This window comes from Scatophagus argus, chromosome 4 (genome assembly GCF_020382885.2).
Source record: "Scatophagus argus isolate fScaArg1 chromosome 4, fScaArg1.pri, whole genome shotgun sequence".
NCBI lineage: Eukaryota > Metazoa > Chordata > Actinopteri > Scatophagidae > Scatophagus > Scatophagus argus.
Genome location: NC_058496.1, coordinates 12,278,431 through 12,306,237, shown reverse-complemented (window position 1 = coordinate 12,306,237; position 27,807 = coordinate 12,278,431). Strand labels below are relative to the sequence as shown.

At 40.1% G+C, this 27,807-nt stretch overlaps 1 protein-coding gene across 1 annotated transcript in view; it reads left to right on the top strand.

Annotated features, from left to right (window-relative positions):
* Positions 1-27,807, top strand: part of fbxl17 (F-box and leucine-rich repeat protein 17) — a 200,032-nt gene that overhangs the window by 131,514 nt on the left and 40,711 nt on the right. Inside the window, exon 9 of the mRNA XM_046387748.1 lies at positions 5,404-5,480. Within this exon, the coding sequence (XP_046243704.1) occupies positions 5,404-5,480 (77 nt within the window). The remainder of the gene's footprint in view (positions 1-5,403; positions 5,481-27,807) is intronic.

The following is a 27,807-nucleotide window of genomic DNA, read 5'->3' as shown; positions in this document are numbered from 1 at the left end:
GGTATTGGATATTTTTATATCCGTTTATATTAGCCCAATGAAAAACGTCTTAAAGTTTTTTTTTTTTGTCCAGAGGATTCCAGAAACTCTGTGTTGCCCATCGCCTGAGGAAGCAGAACTCTGCTTCTTTACTCTTGTGTATGGATTTATGGTCGATATAAAGAAAATTTACAGCAAGAATCATTTTGCAAGAGCGTTCTCCTAAGAAGTATAAACCCCCATCTTGCCTTGCTCTCCTCCTCTTTGCTGCTCCGCCCTTCCATTTCATTAAGTCCAAAGACAGCGATGGAAGTCTGAAGTCTCGTCTGTCACCGCTGCTGCCTCCTCCTCCTCCTCCTCCTCCTCCTCCTCCTCCTCCTCCTCCTCCTCCTCCTTCTTTTATGTTTTCAACCTCACCCTAGACCTTCAACCGCTTTCTTTATACATTTCATGCTTACTTTCTTTCTCTTTCGCCCTCTTTTCTCAAAAATCATCCATTTCTATTTCCCTGCTCCTTTTGTGCGGCCAGACAGCCGTGTAATTGTGGGCCGTGTGAGGAGCGGGATGAGCACCATGCTACTGTACCTACCTACAGCCGTTCTCTCAGCAGTGTCTTTGTTCCTGTTCCATTGTGATCAGCTAGCTAAAGAGAAGCGCTACACATGTTGTTTGGCTAGAAGACTGTCTGCAGTCTTTGTGATAAATATGGACCTCGGTCTCTCTCAAGCATTGTTACTATTCTTCCTCTTGCTGCCTGTCTGTTTGGATACCTCTGGCTGTGCTGCATGAAAGAAGATTAGCTTCACCTCCGAGAGACACATTCACACATTCACGCATTCACACAAGCACAAATTGCACACTATGTCTTGTGACACACACATACAAACACAAGGTTGTCCCTCGCTCTCTTTGTCCTCCTTTATGTCCCCCATCTCCTTGTTGAGACACGCTGTAGACGCTTTATAGTTTGCTGCATATGGAATCAGTGAAATGGCGGGAATGCTTGCAGTAAAATATTGCTGAAGAATGAATACACAGTATATCTTGATTGTTTTCTGTAGATGGCTGTAATATAGAAATTGACAGAATTTTGCATACAGTTCAGAATGCAAAACTTTAACCATTGAATGTTCTAATTTAAAGCCATTCGAACGAGCTCGCAGAAAAGATTGAGTTTGTACAAGCACTGAGCTGATCAAAAGGCTTTGTCCAAGTTTAACCTCTGCTTGCTTCGAAAGCAGTCAAAGGCCAGTTGTCAGTATCAGGGAATATAGTACAGAGCTCAGCTAGAAGAAGTCATCTGCCAGTTGCTCAGTGATTTTCTGAGTGATAATCCTTTCTTCTTTCTTTGGTGTTTTAAACACTTGTCAATGCTGTAAAAGTGCCCATAATGCTTGAGGTGTACCGAGTGATTTTTAAAGGCTTTGCTAGTTTTTTTTGATATATGGAAGACTCACTAGAGCCACAGCGCTGTAAGAATGAAGGTGAGGAGGAATCTACATCACTACGTTGGCCTTGACTTGAAAGTTCATTTTCCTAACCCTGCGCATAGTACAGAAAACGCTTGCATTATCATATTTATTAGCAGTTTCTAAAACCTAAATAATTTTCAATAAGAGAACGTGCTGTATGCTGCTTTGCAATGACAGTGAGCAGAGGTTGAACAAATATGGCCCAAGAGCAGATTCAATTCTGGGAAGTAAAAATGGGTGGACCAACAACAAAAACACATGCAGATTCCTCAGTGAATGGCATTTCCACCTTGAGATATAGCCCACATGTAGCTTGTCATACCTTTGAGCTTCACTGTCTACATACACTCTGAAAAATACTTTCCACACAAGATAACTTAATGCTGATATAGTTACCATAATTTTATAAGTAACACAGTATGAATTGTCTTTTTAAAAACTCCAAAGGCAGACCAGTTGTGCATATTTTTTCTTGCTTTTTTATTTTTTTCTCCTGATGTTATCAAAACATATAGCTGCATCTGCCCCTCTCCACCTTTTTAAGGTGTTTCATGGAGAGTATTAAATTGCTACTTCCTGTTATGATTTTTCTGCTGAATGTTACCCGGGTTCCTGAGTAATAGTCCTTTTCTCTCTCTTTGTTATATCATTTAAGACTTGCTCTTTTTTTATACTATAATTCAGCCTTTTGTCCTTGAGCATGGAGTCAAAGAAAAGCTACATTCTTTGGCAGGCAGCATTAGCTGGCTCTCGAGAAAACAAAATTAAATATAAAAGATGTTTTAGGGTTGAGCAAAGGTTCAGTTGCGTGGGTCAGGTAATTTAATTTAGATAGAAAATGTGTGTATGACTTTGTCTTAAAGAAAGAGAAATGCCCCCAAATCTCAACACGCCGGGAACCAAACCATAGTCTGATTTTGTTTTCATGCCACTGAAAGAATGAGATAGAGCGAGGAGTGACAGTTTTATTGTTTACCTCTAGCTGTTTGTGCTGACAGTGCGGTGACAGTGAGCCAAACACACTGACCCCCGACGAGACTCGCTCGTCCTGGTCCTTCCTCTCTCTCCTGCCTGCCGGTTACACTAATCGCTGAAACATGCAGTCCCTTAGTTGTCGTTGAAACTCTTTTATTGTCACGTTATTGGAAAAGGTGGCCTTGAGCTGTATATTAGCTTGCTACATAATGATAACAGAATGCTTCCTCTGGACTTTTTCATGCACCAATAATATTTTTTGAGAGCGTCTCACAAAACAGCTTGCTTGACTTTCTTGCCTTATTCACTTGTCATCATCATTTCCGCCTCATCTTCTCGCGCTCTTTCGTCTTGCTCATTTTTCTGTAATTGTTCTAAATCATCCTAATTAACCTTCCCTTCAACTTACCCATCATTTCTGTCATATTGTACAGTCTGCCTCCTCTCCTCCTCCACTTATCCCCTTGTCACTTAACTTATTCTTTTTGTTTCCTGAATCTCTGCTCTCAAAATTTCCGTCTTCTTTCCATCACAGTTTTCTCTTTCTTTTGCAGCTCACATTGTATCCTCATCGTCATGATGCTACACGTTCTGTCTTTGACATTTCATCATTCCTAATCCTCCATCCCACATACCTGCATCAGCTGCATCGTGCCTCTTCTCATCATCTGTTTCCGTTTTCTTCCTTCCTCCTCCTTCCAGAGGGCCTCACTGCTGTCTTCTCCTCCTACCTTTCGCTGCTATTCCTCCTGATTCTCCAGCTCAGCCACGCAGCTGACTTGCCGTCTCTACTCCTGCATCCTAATGTTCTCCTCTCACCGTTATCTCCTGTAGCATTGCCTCTTTCTGAATCTTGTATGCACACCACGTCCAGTGGGGGCTTTTGTCACAAGCTCTGTACATTATTGAAAGTGAGCCGATCACTAATTCATGTCAGCTGAGCCTTGTGGGGTTTGAGTGAAGGTGGGTAGGAGCTTGTTGCTGTCTTGAAGGCCTTTCATGTGGCGTGAACCGTGCCTTAGCCATCACTTCCCACACGTCTTCTCCGTCCTCCCTTGTCTCTGCCTGTCTTCTTAATGCTTTTATTTCACCTCATTCCAGCCTTATTCTGGCCTCTTACTCATTCCTCTTTTTCCTACCTTGTTTCCTTGGCTCTGTCAGCCCCCCATGATGTACCCCCTCTGTCTCTGTTCAACCTCCAACTACTGTACAGAGATTTCTGCCCCCCCTCACTTTCCATCTATCCTCAGTCCCTCCTTCATTCATTGATGTCTGATCTAATTGCTTTTGCTCTGACCCTGGGCACTGTGTAACAAGCTCCCAGAGGATGCACTCCACCATGGCCTTTGTCACTGCTCTTTTTTTTGGTTCCCTCACTCCCTCTTCCCACTGCATTCATTCATTAGCAGTTGTAATGCCATAGCCCCAGGACACACAGCATGATGTTGCGATCCTGGTGGCTTAAGTGAGTGCAGTCTAGGGCTGGCCACAGCACAAGGTTGGGTCAGGAGTGACCAGTTACAGAAGGGTCTTTTTTCTACTGGGGTTTTTCGTATCCATGTGTCAGAACAGGCCACAGAGTGAGAAAAAGGAAGAAGGATGGGATTGAGTAAGAGGCAGAGAGAAAAATAAACAGAGGTGAGAGGACAATGAAAAGGCAAGAAAAGTACCACCTGATAACATGGAGAGGCTTGCAGGGCAATGAAATTTAATAGAAAATGTGAAATATGAAGCAGCTCAGTGAACTAAAGCAGACAGGCCAGCGCACATTTTAACAGCTTTGGTTCCTCTCAGAAATACGGATTTTAGAATTATGACACACATTTTAACTTTTCTTTTCGCCAGAAGCTTTTCGTCCTTGATCCTGCAGTGTGATATGTCACACATCAAGTGAAATGTGTCACCTTAAATGAACACACATGCTTTGTTTCAAGAGGAAATTTCTCTTTCCTGAATTTCCGGTCGTCTCTATCCTATTCTCACTCCTGTTTGCTTGACGGTGAGCATGTGGCATGCAAAACATGAAAGGCAATAAGCTCTCATCCTCTCAGCAAGTCCTCACGCATCGCACTTGGCCTACAGCGAGATAAGCCAGCGGATAGTGGGTGTATATGAGCAATGCGTAACCTCAGTTGTCAGTCAAAGTGTGTGAGCACAAGAACTCAAAATTGTTCCCCGTCTTACTTAGACGTGATAGAAGACAGCTCAGCACCACGATTTTTTTCAAGCTCTGCTGTCACATTAACTCAAGAGCCTTACAGTATGTGTGGGTGTGTATATGTGTACTTGTCTTTTTTGTCTCATAAATATTCATGTTGAACACCAGCGTAAAGATCAAACCATTTTCTCCTGAAGGTTAATAGGTCAAATGCGTTGATCAAAATCTAGTTGTTGCACACACTTCTCTCATTAGAGGCATTTAAAGAGAATCATTTGATACAGATGCTCTGATCTTCCCTTTAGCCCTCCCGAGTGTATACTTTCTCTCTCACTCACTCACTCACTCGCACACACACACACACACACACTCTGTAGGTCCTTTGGGCTCAGGCATTGGGTTGAATGCAGATATCCCTCTTTGAAGTGAGCAAGCTTACTATATATGTGTGTGTCGGTGCACACACTCACATACGCAAATATACACAGATATACTCCCGCTGTGTTAATGCATGCTTCTTTAATTAGATGAGGTGTTTAATTATTAATGCGTGTGTTAAAAGAAGCAGAGGCAGGCTATGAGAACAGTTATGACCCTGCAGCTGTACTGTTTAACCTTTACTGTGGACTAATCATGCGTGTGTTTGTGTGTAACAGAGGGAGTTTAACAGGAAGAAAGCCGCTGCGTGCGCACATGCATGTCAGTGTTTTCAACAGGCCCTTCAAACTGCCTTTAAGCTAAAGTGAAAAGCAATATGCATAATGCGGATACCCCAGGTGACACATTAAACATTTGTTCTTTCTCTGTGTCTCTCTGTAGATGTGTGGAAATCATCGCCAAGGAGGGGAGAAGTCTGAAGGAGCTCTATCTTGTGTCTTGTAAAATCACAGACCACGGTAGGACACTTTCAATCACTGTCCCTTTGTTGCAGTCAACCGCCAACATTATTATCATAACCATTATTACCCACAGTCACTACCATGATTCTGGACTCATTTGATTTTACAGCTTGGCCCTTCTGAGACTTGCAAACAGTAAAAATATTATTGAAAAGTTTCACACAGAATAAAGTAATGTTCTCGGGATCTCCTTGGCGCAGTTGGTGCCTGGATGTTCAGACTTGAGTTAGAGGTCTAAGTATAAACTTTCTAAACTGAACCCAGTCAGCAGCAAAATATTTGGAACTGGGTTTGGAAGAACATTTGAGTTCTTTATCAGGTGCAGTACAATACAGTGCACAGCTGTAGTACCTCAGTACCGAACCATCAAGAGTACAATGCTGACTAATACTGCTTGCATGGAATATTTGAATCCTTGATGGATGGATGGATGGATGGATGGACGGATGGATGGATGACTTTATTAATCCTTGGAGGGAAATTAGGTTGTTGCAGAAGCGAGGTGCATTCACATGCAGCAACAACAAAATAAAAGTGAGATAAAACATACTTGTAAATAAAATGTAGAATAAAGTACTTATAAATAAGATAAAGAAATAGAAAGCTAGTCCAGGTAAGTGCTCACAGATCTGGCATGAGCAGATGTGTTGGAGTGCGTTGTATTATTAAAAAGTTTCACAAAGAATAAAGTAATAAGTGGTTTGTCTGTTTAGTTTTTAGTTTAATGTGTGTGTGTACAGAGTTTCAGAAATGACAGCTTGTAGCCAACTTCTGCCTCTGGATGGATACTTTTTCCAGGGGTACTGGAAAAAAAGTTGGAAGTTCTTCATTGTCACATATTGTATTTACAATTATCTCAGCAAATGAGAATACCCACAGTCCACATTGTTCTCAAAATGACTGTCAGCCTGGGCTGAAGCATGTTTAATTGATTGTTAGGTAAGTTTCATTCACTTTTGCTGTAAATAGGCTCCATATTCTTTCAGTTCTTAGGGTTTGTGCCTGTTTTCTCTTGGTTTTATATAATGTTAGCGCATCATTGTCAGAATGAATCTTTTGAAAAATTGCCTATTCATAGTTGCACAATGGGACTAAAAAGATGACAAACTAACGGTTCTCCTACTTGTTTGTCTTATTATCTCAGCCACTTAAGGTGAGTTTATTTTGGACTTAAGAAAGTAAGGAGCCTGTGTTTTTCATAGTTAGGCTTTCTTGGCATTTTTTTTATCACTTGCGGTTGTCAGAATCATTAGACTATTGAAAAAAAAAACAAAAAAAAAACGCGTAGATAAATGACAAACAAACCTGCTCGTTAGGCCCATCACATTTCTCAAGAGCACGGAAAGCTCTTTGTATGATCAGGATTTGGTCCATTCAATCAAATAAAAATCTGGAAGAACCAGAGTGTGGCAAGCCAACAGGAAGTCGGCTGGAAGTCTCTAATATTCGAGCTGGAGAAAGTGAAGAAGTGAAACTTAAATGTGAAAATTGGAGTATGTCAAAAAGGTGAATCTGGCAGCATCTTAAAATGCAGCATCCTTTTATTTTTATGTTGACCCTTCAGATTTATCAGTGAGCCTCACCAGTAAATTTGTCCGAATGGGGTATTCAGTAGCAAGCTACTGCTCCAGCTATTACACATCTCACTGCTATAAACTTATCTTTGTCCCTGTGTAACCACCATTTTGCCCATCCTAGAAGTAGAAAAAAGCACTCGTTGTGTCACGTGTGTTGCCGCAGAGGGTAGACTTAAATGATTACCCTCCAACATGTGCTGCAGTTTGCTGCTCACTTCTGTGAGTTACAGTGACAATAATCACCTTGACCTCTCTGAACCTGAACCTTAACGGTGTGCGAGTGTGTGTGAAATGTTTCGTGGGCGTGTTTCCTCTGCTGTTTGATTAATGACTCTAAGATCACAATAGCGCATTAAACCAGGAATGCACACAACCACCCACCAATATATCCCTCTCGATCTCTGTGTTTCTGTAATCATTTTGACCAAGATGAATTGGTGATATCTGATCTTCTTCCTGCACTAATGACCCCTCTGGCCCTCTAAGGCTGATGATGGGATCTGTGTGTATTTGTATGTTTGTGTGTGTGTCCTTCTAAGATAGAGATGCTTGTTGTAGGAGCTCTGTGCTCTAGCAAAATGATTGGTGGATTTCCTGCTTCAGTCTCTGATAAATTGAATAACAGAAATGAGATTTTACATCAGCCAAGCTGGCCTCAGTTTTTTCCGCCCATCTCCTACGCTAATTATTTTTATTAATGGCCTCTCTGAGTGCATTTGAGATGTCCACAAGCCTCTTATGTTTGAGTGTTCTGTTTTTTCCTAGCAGCTTTCGCTTCCTGTGTGATTTTATAGGAGCTGTAAGGACAGACATGAAGGCAGGTTTAGACGACAGAAAGAGAGAGCTAGGCAACATGTAATTTTACCCCCAGTGCAGATGGTTTTGGAGATTATTTTGTGAGGAAGAGGAAACAAATGGAAAATGTGAGGAAAGAGCTTTTTTTGGCGTAATGATCTTGCTGAAAGTCCCATTAAAGCAGTGACTTCTCTCTCATTCATCAAAGAACACTAAAACTAATTAGCTTAAATAACATTTCAGTTGTGTTCAAGTTATAAATAAATACTATAAAAACTATAAAAACACCTGGATTCTTAAATCCAGCTGTTAAAGTCATATTTCTTATGACTCATATTTCTATTTCTTTGCACTTCAGTAACTGGTTTTTCACACCTGTAAGTAATGACTGATGATGAGTAATTCTCATGCTACCGAAATATTATCTTAAACCTCTCACTGCATTTTTCCCAAGTTTCCTCTGTCTTTTCATCCTGCGCTTTGTTTCCTATCTGTCAATTTATCTTTTTGCACGTGTGGTTTTTTTTCAGGCTGATTTTTTTTTTGTTTGTTTGTCTGGCATTTTCAAAAGCTGTTGACACTCACCACACACATCCACATGCACAAGTTGTAGCTCATTAAATTTAGGTTTAATTTAAGTTTTAATGAAATTTTATATGCATTAATTATATAGTTAGTGATTTTTCCACAACCTTTGACTGTGCTGAAATGTGGTCAAGTGTATCTACAAAGAGTGTATAAAGTATACCTTCATCTAATCAGATGCCTGGAGTACTCTGTACTTCATGGACTCCAGAAGCAGGGAATCCATATGGAATACATTCAGTGTTGTCCACGCACCCAGGGTTATATAAATAATACAGCTCATCTTTTCCTATGGGGACCCTCCAGCTGCAGGTCTTTGAGCAATTTCAAGTTCCAACCCTTGTGTAAGAACCCCTAATCTTCAGAGTGCCCACTTATTACTGCCACTTCCAGGGCTGCATAGACGCTTTCCACACTCACTAATTATACATTTAAATGTCTCGTTGCAGTGGTTAAAGTGTCTGTAGTCTGAGTAGGATATGCTGGGGTTGAGAAACAGGTTTTGTTGTTCATTTTGTCGAAATCAGGCTTATCCCTTCTTAAAATAAACTAAAGAAAGAAAAACAGGTCTCCTCAATGTCATGAGTCAGAGGGATCCGTTGTTTGAGAGAATGTTAAAAAATTCTTGATAAAGGAAATAAAAACTCAAAATATATCATCCAGTGACAAAGCATAAATAGTAAACCACTGAATTTATATAGTGCTTTTTCTCCAAAGCATGCTCATTCACCCTTACACACCCTTACACACACACACACACGCACACAGACAGATACCGAAGGCAGCAAGCTACCATGCGAGGTGCAGGCCTTGTGGGATGGGAGCAACAGGGGATAGAAAAACCAACCCTGTGGTCCGCTACCTCCTGAACCAAATGCTCAAAGTAAATGTTTGATTGGAGGCTTGTATTTGTAAGGGGAGAATTATGTTAATGTAAAGAATGGAGGTTGCCAAGGTCTCTTTGTCTCCTGACCAGCAGCAGGTGGGCTTCAAGGGACAAGATAAGCACAGGTAGATGGACACAGTCACAAAAGCAGACTCACAAGTGGAAATGTGTGAATGTGTTATTATAGCGGCACTTGGGCAGAAATAAAAGTGCCCCTATAACATCGGTTTGAAAGCTGATCCTGATGAGAAACCGTACTCAGCCTCGCTCCCAGTGCTAATCAGATCTCTACACCGCCACTGTCATCCTCATGGCCCTGGTCATGGTCTTCAACACTTGTGGATAGACAGTGATACCTTCTTGTCTCCTCTCACTCTCGCGCTTATTGTCTGTGTGCATGTTTTGGTCTTTCGTGTGTGTGTGTTTTCCATTCACGTGCATCCATTTGTGTGTCCGTACAGCCGCCGTGTACATCTACCTGTGCTTATCTTGTCCTCTGTAGCCCACCTGCTTTATCCTGAGACAAAAAGAGAGACCTTGGCACCTCCGTTCTTTACAAATGGTAATTCATCTCTTTCACCCACACGTCTCCCCAAGATCCCTTACCTTGTCAGTCACGGCCCCCCTGTGTACATCTGTGCGAATACAAGATTGGGTGAGACACCTGAGGGTGAGACACCTGTGTATGAGTGAGAGGGAAGAAAAGCAGCGGCTTTGGTCTGCTTTTAGAGGACTTCAAGCAGAACTGCTTCAGAGATGTGAAGTGGGAGGGATTATTTCAAGCTTCAAGACAGATGGAAGTCAAAATCATATTCATTTTTTTTTTTATTCAGAGTTGGGTGACTGACATTTTGAGCACTTTCATATCTTAGATGGACATGAAATTCTCTTGGCTGATTCTTCAGTAGGAAATGCGAGCACTTTCAAATCATAAACAAACAAGAAATTCTGTTGCGTGTGCTGCAAACGGCAAGTGGAATTCAAACTAAGTCAAACTTTGACGAAAGTTGATAATAGATTAAGAAGTTTAAATAAGTTTAAGTTCAGGTTCTGTCTCGGTTTTGGTCCTGCATGCATGGTGCTAATAGTCATAACATGTTTATATGGCATAGTTAGCTCATCAAGGTGACTCTTGTGGTTCTGTGTTGCGTAACATTAAGGATGTAATTAATGGAAACATGGGAATTAAAAGTAGGAAAGTGACTCCCTGAACAAGCGTGGCTGCATACTTTGTAACTATATTTCACCTAATACGAAATGTTGACAATGACAGCCCATCTTCCAGACTGTTGTGTTGTTGTGTAAGAAGGACTGAGCTTCTCAGATTGTGCGTTTCATTGTTATGTCCATCTGTATTTACCCATGTGTCAGCTTGTGAGATTATTGTTGTCATTCAATTTTTTTGTGTCTTATTCTCTTATTTGATCACCCCCTTCACAGCTCTCACAAAGTTAACATGCATCCACTTTTTTTCTCCCTTTTTCTCCTTCCTGCTCTGAACCCTTTTCCAACACCACAAGCCCCTTCCTCCTCTCTTTTCCCCTCTCATCCCTCTTTCCATTCATCTTTCACCTCTCACTTTCATCTGAGGCGCTTTACTCTAAATGTACTGAACGTTGATAGATGGGGCTTCCCTGCCCCTTCCCTTGAGCAGAAGAATGACGTATGGCTGTATGCCTGCGTCTTTACTCATGTGCATGTATATCTGCAACTTGTTTACATGCCTTTGTGTGAGATTTTGTGTGCTTTAATAGATTTTTTTTTTTTCCTGCCACTGAGGAAATTTTGATACGCACTCAGTCCCCAGAGTATCATAGTGCTTTTTACAAGGTGAGGTTATTTAGCATAAAAGCAGCTGAAACTGCACAACGTCTTCCTGACAATGAAAATGACATGTGATTAGGTTAGGCTCCCATATACAGTATGATGAGGCCATTAGGATATACTCAAAGCTCAAGACTCACTGTGCCAGCTTTTAACCTTAAGCCAATATTCACTTTTTATTATTCTACATTGTTTGTGCGATTGATGTGCATGTCACACCCTTCAGCGCTATATCTATTCTTGCATGCCATGGCTGTATGGCATTTTTGAAATGTCACACAATATCGGAATCACTGCAATAAAGAAAAGTGAGGAAGACTTAAATGAGGTGATCAGTTATTGTATTTACATGCTGCATGATCAAACCTCACAGTGCTCTGGTACTGATGTAAACGGCTGTAGCTTTGCAGGTGTTCCCATACATCAAAGTCTTTCTCTTTCTGTCTTTTTCTCTTTACATCACTATTTGTCTTTGTGCTCTTGTGTATTTTGTCCCTCCATCCCGGCTGTTTACTAAGCAGTTATTCGCCGCCTACGGTCTAAGTGCTGTGAAACATAATGTGATGTAAACGTAGATAGTGTAATAGCTTGTTTGCTCCTCTCTGTCTGGCATTCAGTAGGTAAATAATGTAACTCTTAAAGCAGTTGATTAAAATGCGCAGAGCAGCACGGCAGATTTATGTGGGCTGCAAAGGGGAGCAAGTCAGCAAAGGATCTTTGTCTGTATGTATCACTACTGCGAGTGTGTGTGTGTGTGTATACATTTGCATAGGTTGAATAAGTAAAAGGTTATGGTTTGCATTTCAGTATGTGTGTGTTTGTTGGTGTTCATGGCCACAAGTATACAATTGTGTTTTTAAGTCATGTTTTTTCAATACCACAGTGTTCATGAGAGATGAGCAGAGACAGTTATAAGTTTATTTAAGCCTGGTGAATTTGTTTGAATCCAACTTTGGGACCACAAGAAATCTTGCTACTGCTCTCGCCATGTGTGGACTGCTGATTAGGAACTGAAGTTTAGGACCTGAAGAAAATCACTGAACAATTCAAGTTCAAGTTCAATTATTTATAGATTTGTTTAGAAATTGATTGAGAAATATATATGAAAAATAGGTTAAATCAGTACTGTTAGTCACTGAATATCAGCATATTATTTGATTAAATCTTCAGGTTCCTTTGTCACAAGACAACTTGACAGGAGAACTTTCCAGGCATCAGGTCCATTAAGGGCAAAACAATGAACCAGAGGAAGTCAAGCCCCCGGGCCAGCTCCCAATATCCTTCTGCATATTATACCAAGACCCTAAAAACCAGTGGTACACAGAAAAAGCACCTACTAGGAAAATTCATAAGCTGTGTGTTTTCTCCTTGAGGGGTTGGAGAGGCGGTGGGATGGAGAGAGGGAGAGTAACATATGTTTCACAGTGCTACTGGACACAGTGAGGGCAAAGACTCATAAAGTGGGTTATTATCTCTGCAAATCAACGAGAGTGCCTGAGCCGCGGGGAAAACAACCAGCATTACACCGAGCCCAGAGCTGGACCTCAACGCTACTGCAAGGCCATCTGGATGACAAAGCATAGGATGCTAATATTTAACTAACATGTACTTTTTATCATCAGTGAATATATGTGTGTTATTTCTAAGGTGATGTTGAAAAAAGAATGTTTCCAATTATATAAGAAAAAGGGAGCGAAAAAAAGAAATGAAAGAATCTGACATGTTTTTTTAGTACATGACTGAAAAATAGTTGGTTATCAAAATGATTAGCTGACAAGACCAATTGTCTAGCCTTGTCAGATAAGTTTAATGAAATGCAAGTAGTGGTAAAACATCAAGTGTATTTAACTTTCTTTGTGTGCAAATCTGTTAGAATCTAAAGTCAAATCTTTTTTTTGACTATTATGTTTAAAAATACAAGAAGTAAAACCAAACAAAGTGCATAATCATTTATCAGAAAACGTCACCTTTTGCTTAACAATGGAAAAGTACAAAGCAGCCGTTCTGTCGAGAATAAGAAGGATGGTGGTTTTCCCACCATTTTCAAGTGTGGAAACTTCATTAGATGATATACAGGAAAAGTGAGAGGGTGACAGGTAAGGAGGGAGCAGAAACAGCTCAAGAGGCTGGACTTGAACCTCCACAGAGGGAAGGCTTTTAACCGGATGACCGCTGCTCAAGTGCATAAGCACACTTCCATAGGGTTCCAGTCTACAGATCCTTCATGTGTATATTTGAGTATATAAATCGAGATTTCCATTTCCTTACATCAGCCCGTGGTGGTATTTGCAGATTGGGGAGCAGTGCGAAAAGGCTGAAATTGAATTAGTTTCCATATATTGTCCTCTCCTCCTCTTTCTCCAGCTAAGCCCTGTGGTCTATCCACTGTTTGCCTTATGGGGGAGAAAAAGTGACGGGGGCTTAAGCTGTGAAGGCTGGGGCTTACGCTGTCTACCATCTTACTGGTCACACACAAACACACTCACACACTAACTCTCTCTTTCAGTGCCCCCCCCCCACACACACACACACACAATTGCAGGGATTACAGACAGTCAAGTCCCGTTTGCATTTACACACACAGACGCAACGCAATCACACAGGCAGTACACACACATTATAGATGCACTTTAGAGCTCATGCTAATATCTTCCTTCACTCACACTATCAGATTTCAGCACACACACCCTAACCACCCAACTTTGGGAAAGAAAAATCCTTGAGCCTCTGCTATTTTAGGTTTATGTCTGTGGAGGATTGACTTGAGTGCATTTATGTGCATATTTATATGTAAATGTGTTTTTGTCTCTGTGTACACAGATGTATATGTGTCCCTGTGTATGAAGGTGTGTGTTTGTGTGTACCTGGTGTTGAAGGATGTAATCATGTATCTATGAGATGCTGGGTGATGATAACATCACTGTTTCAGATAGAGCTTGCTTGAGTAACAGAAGGCCCCATGATATAAATGGTCCATTTGTTCTATCTCTTCTCTCCATCCCCTCCTCTTCCTCTTCCTCATCCTCATCCTCACTGTCTCACCATCATCCCAGCCCTGTAGTTTCCAATAACAGCGTGCTTTAAGTGTGCCCGTGGGACTCAATAACACCAAGCTGTGTAAGTTGTAGAAGATATCCCAGTTATTGCTGGCCATAAGGTTTTTGTTTATAGAAGTGAGACATTGCATTTTCTTATTTTTCTTATTAGTTCCATTGTGTATATGTGTGCATTTGTGTGTGTGTGTGTAGATATGACAAGTATTTCTCTAGAGGCAGCATCACATCTACTGTGCCATTGCCTCAGAGTAGCACTGATACAGCCTTTGGACAGGTGTAAAATGCTCAGTATCGCCATAATGACTCAGAGGCTTCTCTTTCTCTACATGGTTATCTCCTTTTATTTTCTTGTGCATCGTCGCCCTCTTTCCTTCCTCTCCCTCACTGTCTTGCTCTCTTACTCTGTACCGTTATCCTCATCTTCCTCCTCCTCCTCATCTCTCTCAGGTGTGAATGGAGCTGTCCTGCAGATTATGTAGGTGTTGATGTGTGTTTGTGACTAGATTTGGGAGTGTTTAATAGTTAAAGCACCCTGCTGTGGGTTCTATAGTTAGTTCAGGCTCACTCTGATAATGTTTAGCTGGGCCCTGTGGGGAGATGCCCACTTACAATAGATGGGAGCTCTTTATTTCTTTTCCATCCTTTGGACCACTGCTGCTGGTCTACTTAATTAGTTTCTTCTTTTTTTGTCAACTTAACATTTTTGTTTGGGGATTTTTTTTTAAATTTTTGTGACTTTATAGCATTTCTGCAGCATTAGTTTATTCAAATAAAGGTAATAATGGAAACAGATCTGTTTCTAGGGACAAAATAAAAGTTATTAACCTGGCTGGGACATGCTTCTTATTGCAATTGTTTGGGACCACTTGTGACACATAAAATCTAACTGATTTTATGTTAAGTTTTATTTTCTTTTGTTTAACTGCAGATATCTGCTATTAACCAAGCCTTTTGCTTGCTCTATATAGACAAAGGTATTGAGACACCTGACCATTACAACAACAGGGACTTTAATGCCATCGCATTCTGAATACATAGACAGTTTTGCAGCTATAACAGACAGCTTCCACTCTTCTGGAAAGGCTTTTCTACAAGATTTTGGAGTGTTTTGGTGGGAATTCTTATGCATTTGTGAGGACAGACAGTGATGTTGGACGAAAAGGCCTGGCTCACAGTCTCTGTTCCAGTTCATCCCAAAAGCTATCGATGGGGTTGAGGTCAGGGCTCTGTGTGGGCCAGTCAAGTTCTTCAACACCAAACTCATCCATCCATGTCTTTATGGACCTTGCTTTGTGCACTGTGACACACTCATGATGGAATAGTTGAAGATGATGAAAATGTTCTCTCTGTTTGCTTGTGTTTACCCATTTGTGCATATATTTTTTTTTACAGTTGCAGTGCATTGAGTTTTCGCGTTCACTATAGGTGACTATTTATATTAAATAAATCCAAGCTGCTGATCATAGGGAGACTTTTATTAAGGGTATTGATACAGTGATACTGGAAAATCCAGCTAAATGGTTCAACAGAATGGTGGTATAGATAATCAGGTATTACTACTAAAAATGTGATCAGCATGTGTGACTAATGCCAAGCAACCAATGATTACACTCTTTTGATTTGTAAATACTGTTCATGTCGATATACTGTTGGTAATTGGTGTAGGTCTTTGGTATTGTCTCATGTCTCATATCTCACTTAGTAAAAGGTTACCAAAGATTCAAAAGCAAAAAAAATCACAGTAGTCAATCAAAGCACACCAAGTAACTAAATATTCAGTGTAGCTGTTTTAGGAAGAGACTGTCTTGTTAGATTATTCCAAGACAAAAAGCAGAAACAGCATGTAATAGTACTAGAACGCCAGGGGCTGTTTTTGCTGTAGGGCATGCTCTTCAATTGAGATTTCTTCAGCAATGATGAGGCTTAAAGAATGATTTATTTTTTTTAAAGCTTGGCCAGCAATTACCTTTTTCTTAAACTCTTTCAGGAACTGTGCATGTAACTACTTGAACCCAAAATAATTGATTTTTTGCAGTGTTTTAGTGTTTGTGCTGTTGCTGTTATAAATTTGTGCCAAAATTACAAGTATATTAGCTAATGATTACTAAGCTAAAGTGTATTCTCTGCATTTAACCCATTTAATCCACAAATCTTCATACAATTTGCGCAATATACGTGTCTTAAAATATCACTTTAATCATCAAAATGCCAGCACTTCCAACAGATCAAATCAGAGACTTGGATTAGCAGTGAAATAGCTAAGAGCAACATGCTGTAGTTTAATTTACTTGTCTTCCTTTCAGTTAAACATAAAACTTGAAATTACAAACTTTCCTTTTGGAAGGTCAACCCCCCCCCTCATTTTTCTACATCTGTATATTTGAGAGATAATGCCACTGCTAATCCCTTGCAAGGTCAGTGCTTGTATTGAATGATTTTCCCCCACTGTTTATTCATACTTCCCGCTGATGTCATTTCCTCCTGCTGGCGCTGGCCTTTGACCTGTCATTTACCTCCCATCGTTGCCATGGTTTACTCTACCTTGGTGGCCGCTGTCCAAGAGAACATCCTCATCTTTATCTCTGTAGGATTCCTCTAGTTACAGGAAGGTTACTGAAGTATCTAAATGTAAAATCTATTTGTACCTAAAGGTCACTTTTCATTTGGATTCCTAATATCATCTTTCATCTTATTTTCTCCCTCCTCACTTTCCATTGGCTCCTGAAGTCACTTTCTTTGACTTATTTGCTCCCATTCCTTTTTTCCTCTCTCCGCCCATATGATATCTTTTCCTGCTGTCACTCCGCTGTTTGACAAACGCGCTGCACATTATTACGTTGATAGGGAATGGCTACAATACATAATGCATTGTTCATGTTTAAGTGGCTTAGCTCATGACTCTTAAACATGTTGCAGCAGCAGCTCTGGCGAAGGTGCTGGCTGTTTCAGTGAAGAAACAAATCAAAACCTCTGCCATTATACTTAGTGTGTTTTTGTGTTTATGCATGATTGTATGATAAGAGGCATGTATAAATCACTGCTCTTTACACATAAAAGGCATTGGGAGTTTGAGGTCTTGGCACAACCCTGATTTACTTAAACACAGCATATGTGCTGCATTCAGCTTGTGCCTGTTTTGTGTAATGTGTTGGATTGCTCGATTGGCAGTAAGGCTGTTGCCTGCACCTTAAATCCACAACTCTCTGCGGTAAAAGATGAGAAGAATAGTTATTTTTGGATGCCCTTGTAAAAAAGAGCGTCTAGTATTAAATTTTACCTATTTGCCAAACATGGTATAGAAGACTATGGATTTTAGGATTAGGCCAGATTATAAAAATAAAACTTGGGAATACTGATTTATTTACTTATTTACAATGAGTTTCCATTTTAAACATTTAATAAATAATGACTGCAAGTATGTTGTCTTGAACTGCTCAGTCCGCCACATGACATGTCTGACAAATGCTTTTCTGGAATCAAGGCTGGGTTTTGTTGGAAAGCTAGCCACCTGTATATGGCAAGTTTTTAAATCCTTTGGTTATTAATTGAAAAGGCAATATCTCAAGGCACTTACATTTTTATAAGGATGATTTTTTTTTTTTCAAGTACTTGGTCAAGAAAAATCTCAAGGACTAATAGAAATGTCTTAAGGCGACCAGTTGAGTAGCCCTGGCTTATAAGTTCAAGTTAATAACTGAAAGAACAGGTATAAAGTTATTAATTAAACACTGGGGGGAGGGGGGTGTGTGTGATATAAATTGATGATTAACTATGTGAATTCATTTAGAGTTAACTGAATTTTTCAAATGCTCTATCAAAATGAAATATTGCTTGAACACGTAGCATATGTCTGCTTCTACATGCTGACTGTAGAGGAAGCTGCTCAGATATTGTGATTGGCCAAAGCCATTTTAAACTGAAGTGAAAATCAATGTAAAATATTATTGGCTCTCATATGAATGCTGGGAACATTGTGAAGACACCTCTGCCAGGCGCGTCAAAAAAGTGTAAGTGTTCACAAAGATGTGATACTGCCATTGGTGTAGGTCGTGACTTCACTCTTCCTCGCTGCCTCTTCAAATTATCACATTACTCCCACACTTGTACCCACCTTAGCACTCTTCTTTGTTACTCAAGTCCATTCACACCTCGCCTCCTTTTTACATATTGTAATCTTTCTTTCCCCTCTCCTCCTCCTCTTCTCTCGCCTTCTGTTATCTGTCTGTCCCGTAAAGCTTCATTTACAGAGGAGCCCTAATCAGATGTGTACCAGCGGAGGGCAGTTTGTGAGAGCAGTGTGTGGCCTGATAGATAGCAAAGCTTAGCAGAAGGGGAGCGCATTGTAAGCCCTCAATTATATTCCCGACACCCTAAAGCAGGAAAGAGACACTTGGGGAGGCCTGTTTATGCTTTTGCTCATGTATCTGAGTGTCATCCTCGATTGTATTTGTTTTTTTTGTGTATGACTTTATATGCTTATACTCAGTGTTTGCTGCACAGATTGAATAACAGAAGGGTGAGTTACTTTTAAAAGTTCTGAGTCTTAGGTTTTTGCCAGGCTATATTTAACAGTGTTCTTCTGGCACATCTTTACCTACAGATCCCTCTGTGTCTCTGTCGAGTGAATAGTTGTGAATAGTGAATGTGTTTGCAATTTAGTAGTAAGCAATTTGGAATGATTAGTGAGGGTTGAAAGGCAGCTGCTTTATTTAAAGATAAGCTGGTGCTTGAACTTTCTTAAATTTGTAGCTTTGTTGTTGTGCAAAAAGCTGTAAAACCCCTCAACACTGTTTCTAAAACTATTGTTATGCACCTTGCATTTATAGATCCATTTTGATATTTGATGTCTCCATTGATCTTGGCCAGAAACATTGTCACTTGTTTTACGCTGACTACCATCATTATTGCCTTCTCAGCTTATCACTCTCTACAATAAAAGAAATCAGGAGCATCCTGTGAAGGCTGTATAATGGTATTCTTAAAAATATGAAATATAACCGGTCACAGCAAAAGTAGACCATGTTGGTTTATTGAAAGTTTGAACCAAGTAAGTTCTGCAACACACTGACATTGGACATTGTATAAAACAATAAATGACTGAAAGAAATAATTCTAAATCCTTCATCCACAAGTTTTAGATTCTCCAGGAGTGCAATGTGGAGGGCATAGAGCGGCTATGTATATCCAATCGTCTACCATTCTACTTTCAAGGCCACTCAAAGCTTATGTTTAGGCTGTGTGGCGTTGGGCCCACAGAGACACCAGGGTGGAATCGGATGAAGCACGAAAAGGTGAGCTTGGGAGGGCAAACAATGAATTGTGTTTGAACATTTCTGCGTCTGTAGTTCACTGCTTCAAGGCTGCCTACCTCTGCAGATAGAATATTCATCTGCTGTATTGTTCCGTAGAGGCATGTAACCTTTAGCAAAAAATCATAGCACAACTCGACCTTGATTTTCTGCTTTGTTATCATGCAGCCTCCAGTACAAACAGCAAAGCTTTATTTGATGCTGATAGTATTGTAGTATTTTTTCTTGACCTGTATCATCTTTCCATTTCTTGCATTTTTTTTACTGTCAATATGAAACAATTAATAAATTACTGTGACTTTTAATAGAGTTTACTTTTGTTTCAACTTGATGCAGTGAACTCCCAAGTTTCAAATCTCTAAGCTCCAAGGTGATGTTGCCATTCACTGCATTCACTGCTTTTGTTTAACCATTAGTGGCTGATTAAAGTGATTAACTAATGTCAAAGCTGAAGATACAAGTGTCTTTAATGAGTACCAGGTGGTGTTTTCATGACCCAATAGTGTTTGACTAATATGACCACTATTAGATGTTAAGATGACAAAGAACAAACTGCCCCTGAGATTTAAGACTAGATTTTTTTTAAGATTTGCTGCTCAGTTTTCTTGAGAAAGTAATCACCTCATAATACTTATTAAAACAAGATTTCTTAAGGTGCTAAATGAGTTGGTCAGTTGCTATTATTCTTTTATTCCACAATATTTGTACATATTGCAAGATACGGTAAGCATTTGACCATACTCTGTTCCCCAGTTTTGTGCATTACACCATTAATTAGTAAAAACTTGGACTGCAGTACAAAGTTGCTGATAATAAACCTACTATTGGCATAATTAATTGATTTGTCTGAATATATAGCACTATTTCTGGTTTATAACTATAGAGTAACATTTATTTGTAGAGTAATTAGAAATAAAATGTCCAGTTCAAAATTGGATAGTTTAAACCAAGCACCAAGAACAAGCTAAGACTGAAAAAAACTCAAGCTAAATGAGCCCACAGTATTAGAACCATTTTTTCCTCAGTAAGCTGCTCTTTTTTTTACTGTGGGGACAGTTAATGAGAATGATACTTGTTTGGAATTTGATTAATAACATGACCTAATGAAAATTTCAGTATTTAATTTTCTAACTATTGCATTTGTTGAATGCCAAACACCTAAATATAAATTCTATTTACATGGCTTTTCTACTGTCTCAGATACTAATGACAATAATATCCCAACTTTCCACTTAAATCAGTTTTTTTGGCATTCAGTAATATTTTTAGCAATAAAATGCAGAATGATGATCAATATTCAGGGAAGACAATTCAGGGAAAACAAGTAGCCTATATTATATTTGATGCTGGTCAGTAAGGGACCTGGATAATGGATCGAGGGCACTGACCCAAAAAATTTTGAGCTCTGCCCTTGTGAATAATTGTGCACACTCATTCGGTCTTGCTTTAGTTAACCCTTCAGGTGATCTGCCTGAACAACACCCTGTAGCACACAAAGGCAGCCTTTCAGGCTCTTGGATTTGGCAGGAAACCAGCTATTACAAGGTCAACATTACCTTTATTACTTCTTATTAGTCTGCATTGTACCACAAGGGAGATTTTACATAAACACACACCCACTCAGATACACAGGCTTACAGAGCTATAAGCTCACAGAAATGGCAGTTGGGATTCTGCCTCACACCAATAGACATGCCCTCGGGAGCTCAGGTAAACACTGGCTCTGTGTTTTTCTGTTTACTGTTTGGTTATAGTCTATGACATCGTCATTTCTTTCTATCTGCAGTCTCAGCACGGTTTATGGGATTGAAATTGTAGCTCTTGTATGAAAACACAGTCATGTGAAGCATATTCAAGGCATATACTTCAACCACACACAAGCAACACATTATCAGTGTAATTCTAGTACTAATTAGAATGAAACCTCATTTCTTAGTTGTAATTGTGGATGTGTATTTTTCTCCTTTGTCTCTAAAGATTAGGTTTGTGAGACCCAGGGGCCTGCAGATTGTTTTGAGTGTCTCTTCACTCTGTATGACTGCACTGTGCCGCAGGTGCTCAACAAAGCTGCCCCATTGGAATGCAGCGAACGTCTCCATTGTGGCATAAGACACATTTTATCGACACCCTATTTCTCCACTCCTCTGAGTACAATCAAAGGTATCTGGGTGGCCTTGACTTCTTGCTAATACAATAAATATATACATATTATACATGCTCACAAATACACAGATGCACAATCTTTTTTTCTTTGTTCAACACCCTTAAATGCTGCCAGAAAAAAAAGGCATTATGTTGTGATGGAGTGAATCCAGCTGCATGGTTTATTGAAAGAATACATACAAAAGTGGATTCTGTTTATTTTTCCTGTTAAGTCAGAAAGCTTTTAAGGGTTTTTTTGGTGTCGGCATCCTTTTTCCTCTGCTAGTCAGTCAATTTTAAAGTAGGCCTGTGTAGACAATGTTCATTAATATCAGTCCTGGTTGTTTTAGCCACACACGGTGCATACATCAGTTACGTAGAATTAGTGGAAATAGAGGTAGAAATATAAAAATATGAAATATGAAATGCTCAGAAGTATATGGCATTTACATTGACAGTCAAACCATGAAATACGTCTCTTTTTCACTCCTGCTCTTTCTCCCTCTCTCCTGTTTTACTCTTTCTCCTCACTTATTATTCAAAGACCATATTCCATTGCTAAATGCAGGTGAAAAAAGCCATTAAGTCACCAGCTGGAAGGCTTGTGTGTGTGTGTGTGTGCGTGCATGTGTGTGTGTCAGAGAAAGAGTGACAGGAAGACAGATTACTTCCCATTCAGAAACATGACATTCTAATCGGTGTGCATGTTAATTAAGAGACTTTATTGAAATGTTTCTTGTGACTGGAGAAACCAGAGGCTTAATGAAAGGAATGTTCATGTTATATGCATGAAAGGAGACATACATGTGCATGTATGTGTGTGTGTGCGTGTGCACATGCTAGCAAAAAGGAAAAATCTTTAAAGACTCCACTTGATTCACATTTGTTGTTCATATCAATATTTCCTTGTATGTTTTTTTCGCCCTTTTGCAGACTTGTTTCCTTTAATAGTCTCCTCCAAATGGCGAGGTCAAAAGTTGTTTAGTATCTGAGGGAGCTCTGCGTTTGGTTTCATTTGGCTCACTCTGCGTTTTTTAATCCCAGCAGGGATTTGGTGGTGACACTTGTGAACAGGCTTCACTGACATTCGGAAAATATATTACATATCCACCATATGCTCTGAGTAGAGGCAGCATGGCGAGTTCAGTGTGTTTGTGTGTGAACGTGCATGTCGTCTGAGTGTTTGCACATGTGCTCTGAGATAGAAACACAAACACGGAAATGACTCAGATGATTCAGTGTTGGGTGGATCCAAAATCACATTTAATGAACACTACCCTACAGTTGTTGCACTTTTTCTGTCTTCAGAGTTCAGTTCCATAAAACTTCTGTACATATCCATAAAATGTATATGACGGTCTAACATAGCTCTTTTGTGCTGGCAGGGGTTAAGGGTTATGATTTAAGACCCATGCAAGCTGCTGTATGTGTGTATATGTAATAGGTCACGTCACATCTGTCAGCGTCAGACAGTCACTTGTAAAATTGTCACCAGACCCGACATCCCATTTTGATTTCCATCTAATGAGGCTCTATATGCAGTATTTTTCCACTCATCTCCACAAACCGTATTAAGCTTTTGTAACTCATTGGAGGTGGTTTCTAATGGTGTGTTCAGACAGAATGTGAGGCCGGTTTTAGATGTGACATGTTCCACATAAAGTCAAATGACAGCCACGAGTGAGAATTTGTTTCATGAAGGTACGGAAGAGGAGAGAAATTGGAGAGAAATCCTGGTGAGTTCTGAGATCAGTCAAAGGCTGAGCTGCCACACAGACGCACTCCCATATCCATGGTCAGTGTTTCACTCTCTAGCTTGCTTCCTGATAACACCTGTACAGGTTGTACATTGGCTGTTTTGGGCTAATCAACACATACAACAGGAAATGTCCAGCGGTCAGATTTCTGCAGTTGAGCCAATGTGAAAATTCACTTCACTTTCTAAACACAGTTTAAGAAAGCCCACTGATTTACCCACCAGTGCATGATTCACATTGCCTTGCTGCCTACAGAGCTCACTGTCATTCTTCTACACTCAGGGGAACGTCATATGCGTTGGTCATCCCCCACCTACACGCAGAAGATTGTCAAGAAGAACTTAGCCATTGTTACGTTAGAATAACATAATTTCTCCCCATATCCTCAGTTCCACAGAACGAGTTATCAAGTCTGGGTTGACTCTCAGAAGTTTGGAAAGTGCGTATTCTAACACTCACACCACCGTTTGCCCTCAGCCTTTGTCTCTAATGTCAGAGCCACAGTGGACTCAGCTACTGCTGACTTACCAGGTGCTTTACTTGGGACAGCTGCTCAAGGCTTGCACCCTGAGAGGGTCTGGCAGGTGTGTCAAGGAAAGTCCCCCAGTTAATCCGCAGCAAGCGAATGCAGAACTGCCTACAGAGAGGTTTCGGTGGTTCCAGAAGGAGACGGGAGTTGATTCCATTGGATCTGTGCTCCCTTTTGTGCAACTTCTATTAACCAGGAGTCTGTCAAGTTCTACTGAAAATTGCCATGTGCCAGAAATCTGTTCGAATGCGGGATTTGAGAAGAGATTGGTTTTCAACCACCCTCTGATGAAACATTTCCTACAGGGAGTGAGGTGCCAGCGTCCAGTGATAAGTGGAGTTGCTGGTGGTTCTTGACACCCTTTCAAACGAGTCGTTAAAACTGTTGGGCAGTATCTTTTTTTTTTTTTTTTTTAGCTTTTATCAGTTCTTTCAAAGTGCCTGCAGCCACTTCCAAATATTTCTGAAGGACAGCGACTTTCCTTCTAAGACCACATCATGACACCATAGCTTAGAATCAATTGTACAAAGAAGTGCTACACTTGTCAGTGTTTCCTTTTGTTTATATAAATTAAATCTTCTCACTCATTTTTCATGAACTGACCAATTGTTTAAGAGAGTGTAGAGCAAAAAGAAAACGAGTACAATGTGAAAGCACATGGCTGTTGAATCTACCGTTTGTTTGTATGGGTATTTATGTCTCGATTTTTTCCTCTGTGGTTACCTCTGTTGATTTTGTTCACTTATTTTCCTGCTCTCCTTCTTACCAGCCTTCCTTCCATAGTGGTCCTTTGTGATCATTTTTTCCCTTTCTCCTGTGAGCACTATCTGTGGGTTTGAGATGAGATGTGTTTTTTGTTAGAAATCTGGCATGTTTCTATCTGACGTGTGTTATATAACCATCACATGGAGAACCCTGTAATGAGTCAGACATTTTGGATGAGCAGTGCGACGACCCTTATCCTTTCACAAGAGCCTCCATGAGGTTGCATAATTTCACTTTTAACTAATTAAAGTATTACCTCAGATTATGTGTAAGGCCATAAGGATCAGACTTTGTTTTCGCTCAGAATGGTCTGCTGGTTTGGTAATGTCTGACTGACCCAAAATCAGAATATCAAAACATAATTTTATTTCTTTTTAACTAAAATGGTTCACTTTTTTCTTGTCCATGCACTAATATGCTTGTCATATTACTGAACAATAGGTTGAGCGCTAACGTAGTGTTAATTGCTATCTAATGATGAACCGAACGTGTGAGTGTAAGCATAAATAACATGCTAAATATGTTAAGAGGCTACCTTCCTTCATTTGAGCTAATGGATGCAATTAGCAGCATTGTCATCGAAAATCATTTGACATTTTGTCTTTCCAAGGACTCTTTCATGGACAGCCAGGTTACATGGCTGCAGCAGATGGAGGACATGGAGGATGGTGACTGACAGACCAGGGACTCGGTGACAAACAAGCTCTACCCTCTGCACTGGCTATTGATTTCAGCTCAAAGGTCTCTGCCTGATATGGCAGCAGTCAGGGTCGGCCATTCACCAAAGCTAGAGCTAGCAGGCTATTAGCCTGGAAAAGGAGATGTGGGAGAAGACAATATTATCATCATGGCCGGTCAAAATCGGGCATATGATACATGCACTGCAAACTTATGATATCGTGCCCACAGGAAACAGTGCGGAGGGCACAGAGGAATCTCAGTGTTCTGCCCCCAATTCTTACTGACAACTTTTTATATTTCCTCAGGCACCTTTTTTTTTATAGTTATTGCACTTCAGAACATTTTGAACTCGATTCTGCGGTTTGAATTCAGCTCCTCTTGCTTAAGAATCATGATAAAAGAACATTTATAATTTCACATTAAAAGTGGTAGAAGACAGTTTATAGTCATGTGGCTGGACTTTGGTCCGTGACTATCTTCCCAATTTTATTGTACAGTTAACTTCACACGGTGTCAGTAAGAACAATTGTATGTGGTTACCTAAATGGCAGCAGTTTTCCTGGATTTCATTTTCTTTCAGTCACTCTTGTCTTCATTTATTCATTTCATTTTTAATACCATTTTCATGAAAAGTGTGAACCAAGTGCCAAAGGGCAGAGCTGAGGCCGAGTGTTTAAACCAGAGGGCTTAGCTGGTCCTCTGTATGATAAGGCCTCTTTCTTTTTGTCTGCCCATGCAAGTTCTTTATTTGGCTTGCAGTTACTACCTTAGCATGGTGATAAAACCTTGCCTAACTGAAACAAACACACTGTGATTTGTTTAACTGGATGAAAACATGTGCCTCACACTGCTGGTGGTGGTGATTTATACCTCACAGCAAAACCCTGAATGTCAAACACTGAGGCTTTATTTTGTGTTTTTCTGCTCTTGTCAGGAATGACATTTTGACAACGAATTTAAAAAATATACCTGTAAATGTATATATGACGTTTTCGTGGATCCTCGACAGTGTCGCCTCGCTCAATTTGGTTCTTCATTGCACCCCTAATGACTAATGGTGAGTGAGTTCCAATGTAAACATGGGGAAGCCAGGCCATGTCGACACAGCAGAGGTCCGTATCAGCCTCTCTCACGCTTGCTGTCTGCAGCTTATGGTGGATGGGATTACAGGACTTTCCCCTACCTGGCAAGACACCTAGCTCTACACAGCATCAAAGACAAGACCAGTGCCCTCAGTATTTTCATCTGTTTTGTTGGACTCATTATAGTGCAGTGTGTTTTTTAACATGCGGCCCTCTCGTTACCTTCAGTTTGCCACTGCTGCTTTGATCTGTGACAATGTGCCATTACTGCTCTGTACTGCAGTAGCAGCACACTTTTCAAACAGGCATATTAGAACTGAAAGTACATCTGTTGTTTTGATAAAGGTGGATGTGGTTGAAATGTCCTCCACTCAAAGCTGAGCCAACCCCTCACTGTCCTTGTTAGTGAGTGGATGTTCAGTGCACAGCATCTCTGTTAGACTTTGTCTTGTGATTTGAATTTTTAGAAATGCTGCTGTCTAAACCCTGAACTCTGGCGGTAGTGCAGACAGCACTCTTTTATGGAAGTGACCAGTGGGCTGATGAGATGCAATTGGATTGCATATCTGAAACACTGATGGTAGCGTTATTTTATGGAAGCTGTTTTTACTGTGCCTTGGAGCTTTGCCAGATTGGTGTCTTAATGTAGGGAGTTACAGTCCTCTGGACTCGAGTTATATGTCCTTGTTCAAAGGAGTAGGAGGGGTCGGCTTTTTATGTACTTTAATGATAAACAAATGAAAAAAAAGTGAAATAAAGTGAATTCCTATACTCTCTGATGTATGGGCTGGTCTGTGATGCACAAAGTCCAATTTAATCAAAAGTGGTTTATGTTAAAAGCTGACATGGATAGGCTGGTTTTTAAACAAATTAGATACCAGGCTCATCTGAAATGGGTGCTGGACAGTCCAGGAAATGTGCTTTACGCTGGTATCAGCCTCCACTGCATAAATTAAAGGGCTCTAAATGTTTCTCTCCACAAGTAAATGAATTACCACTTAGGCATAGCTTTGTCATGCAGGCCTTACAAGCTCTATGAAAGAAATAGATTGAAAATTTGCTAAAATTAATCCCCAATTTCATAGTTACCTTTATTTATATGATTGTAAAACCTGCATGAATAATGAGTTATGTTAATCTTAATTTTTTTTAAATGTATGGAAAATGCTAAATGTACCGCGTTTATATGGCACTTTTTTTAGTCTAGAGACTACTCAAAGCACTTTCCAACACATGCCCCATTCACACATTCATACAATCATTTATACAGGACAATTTGTAAGCACAGCAATTCGATGGCGGTAGCTGACCTTCGTTTAGCACGGGGATGATGAGA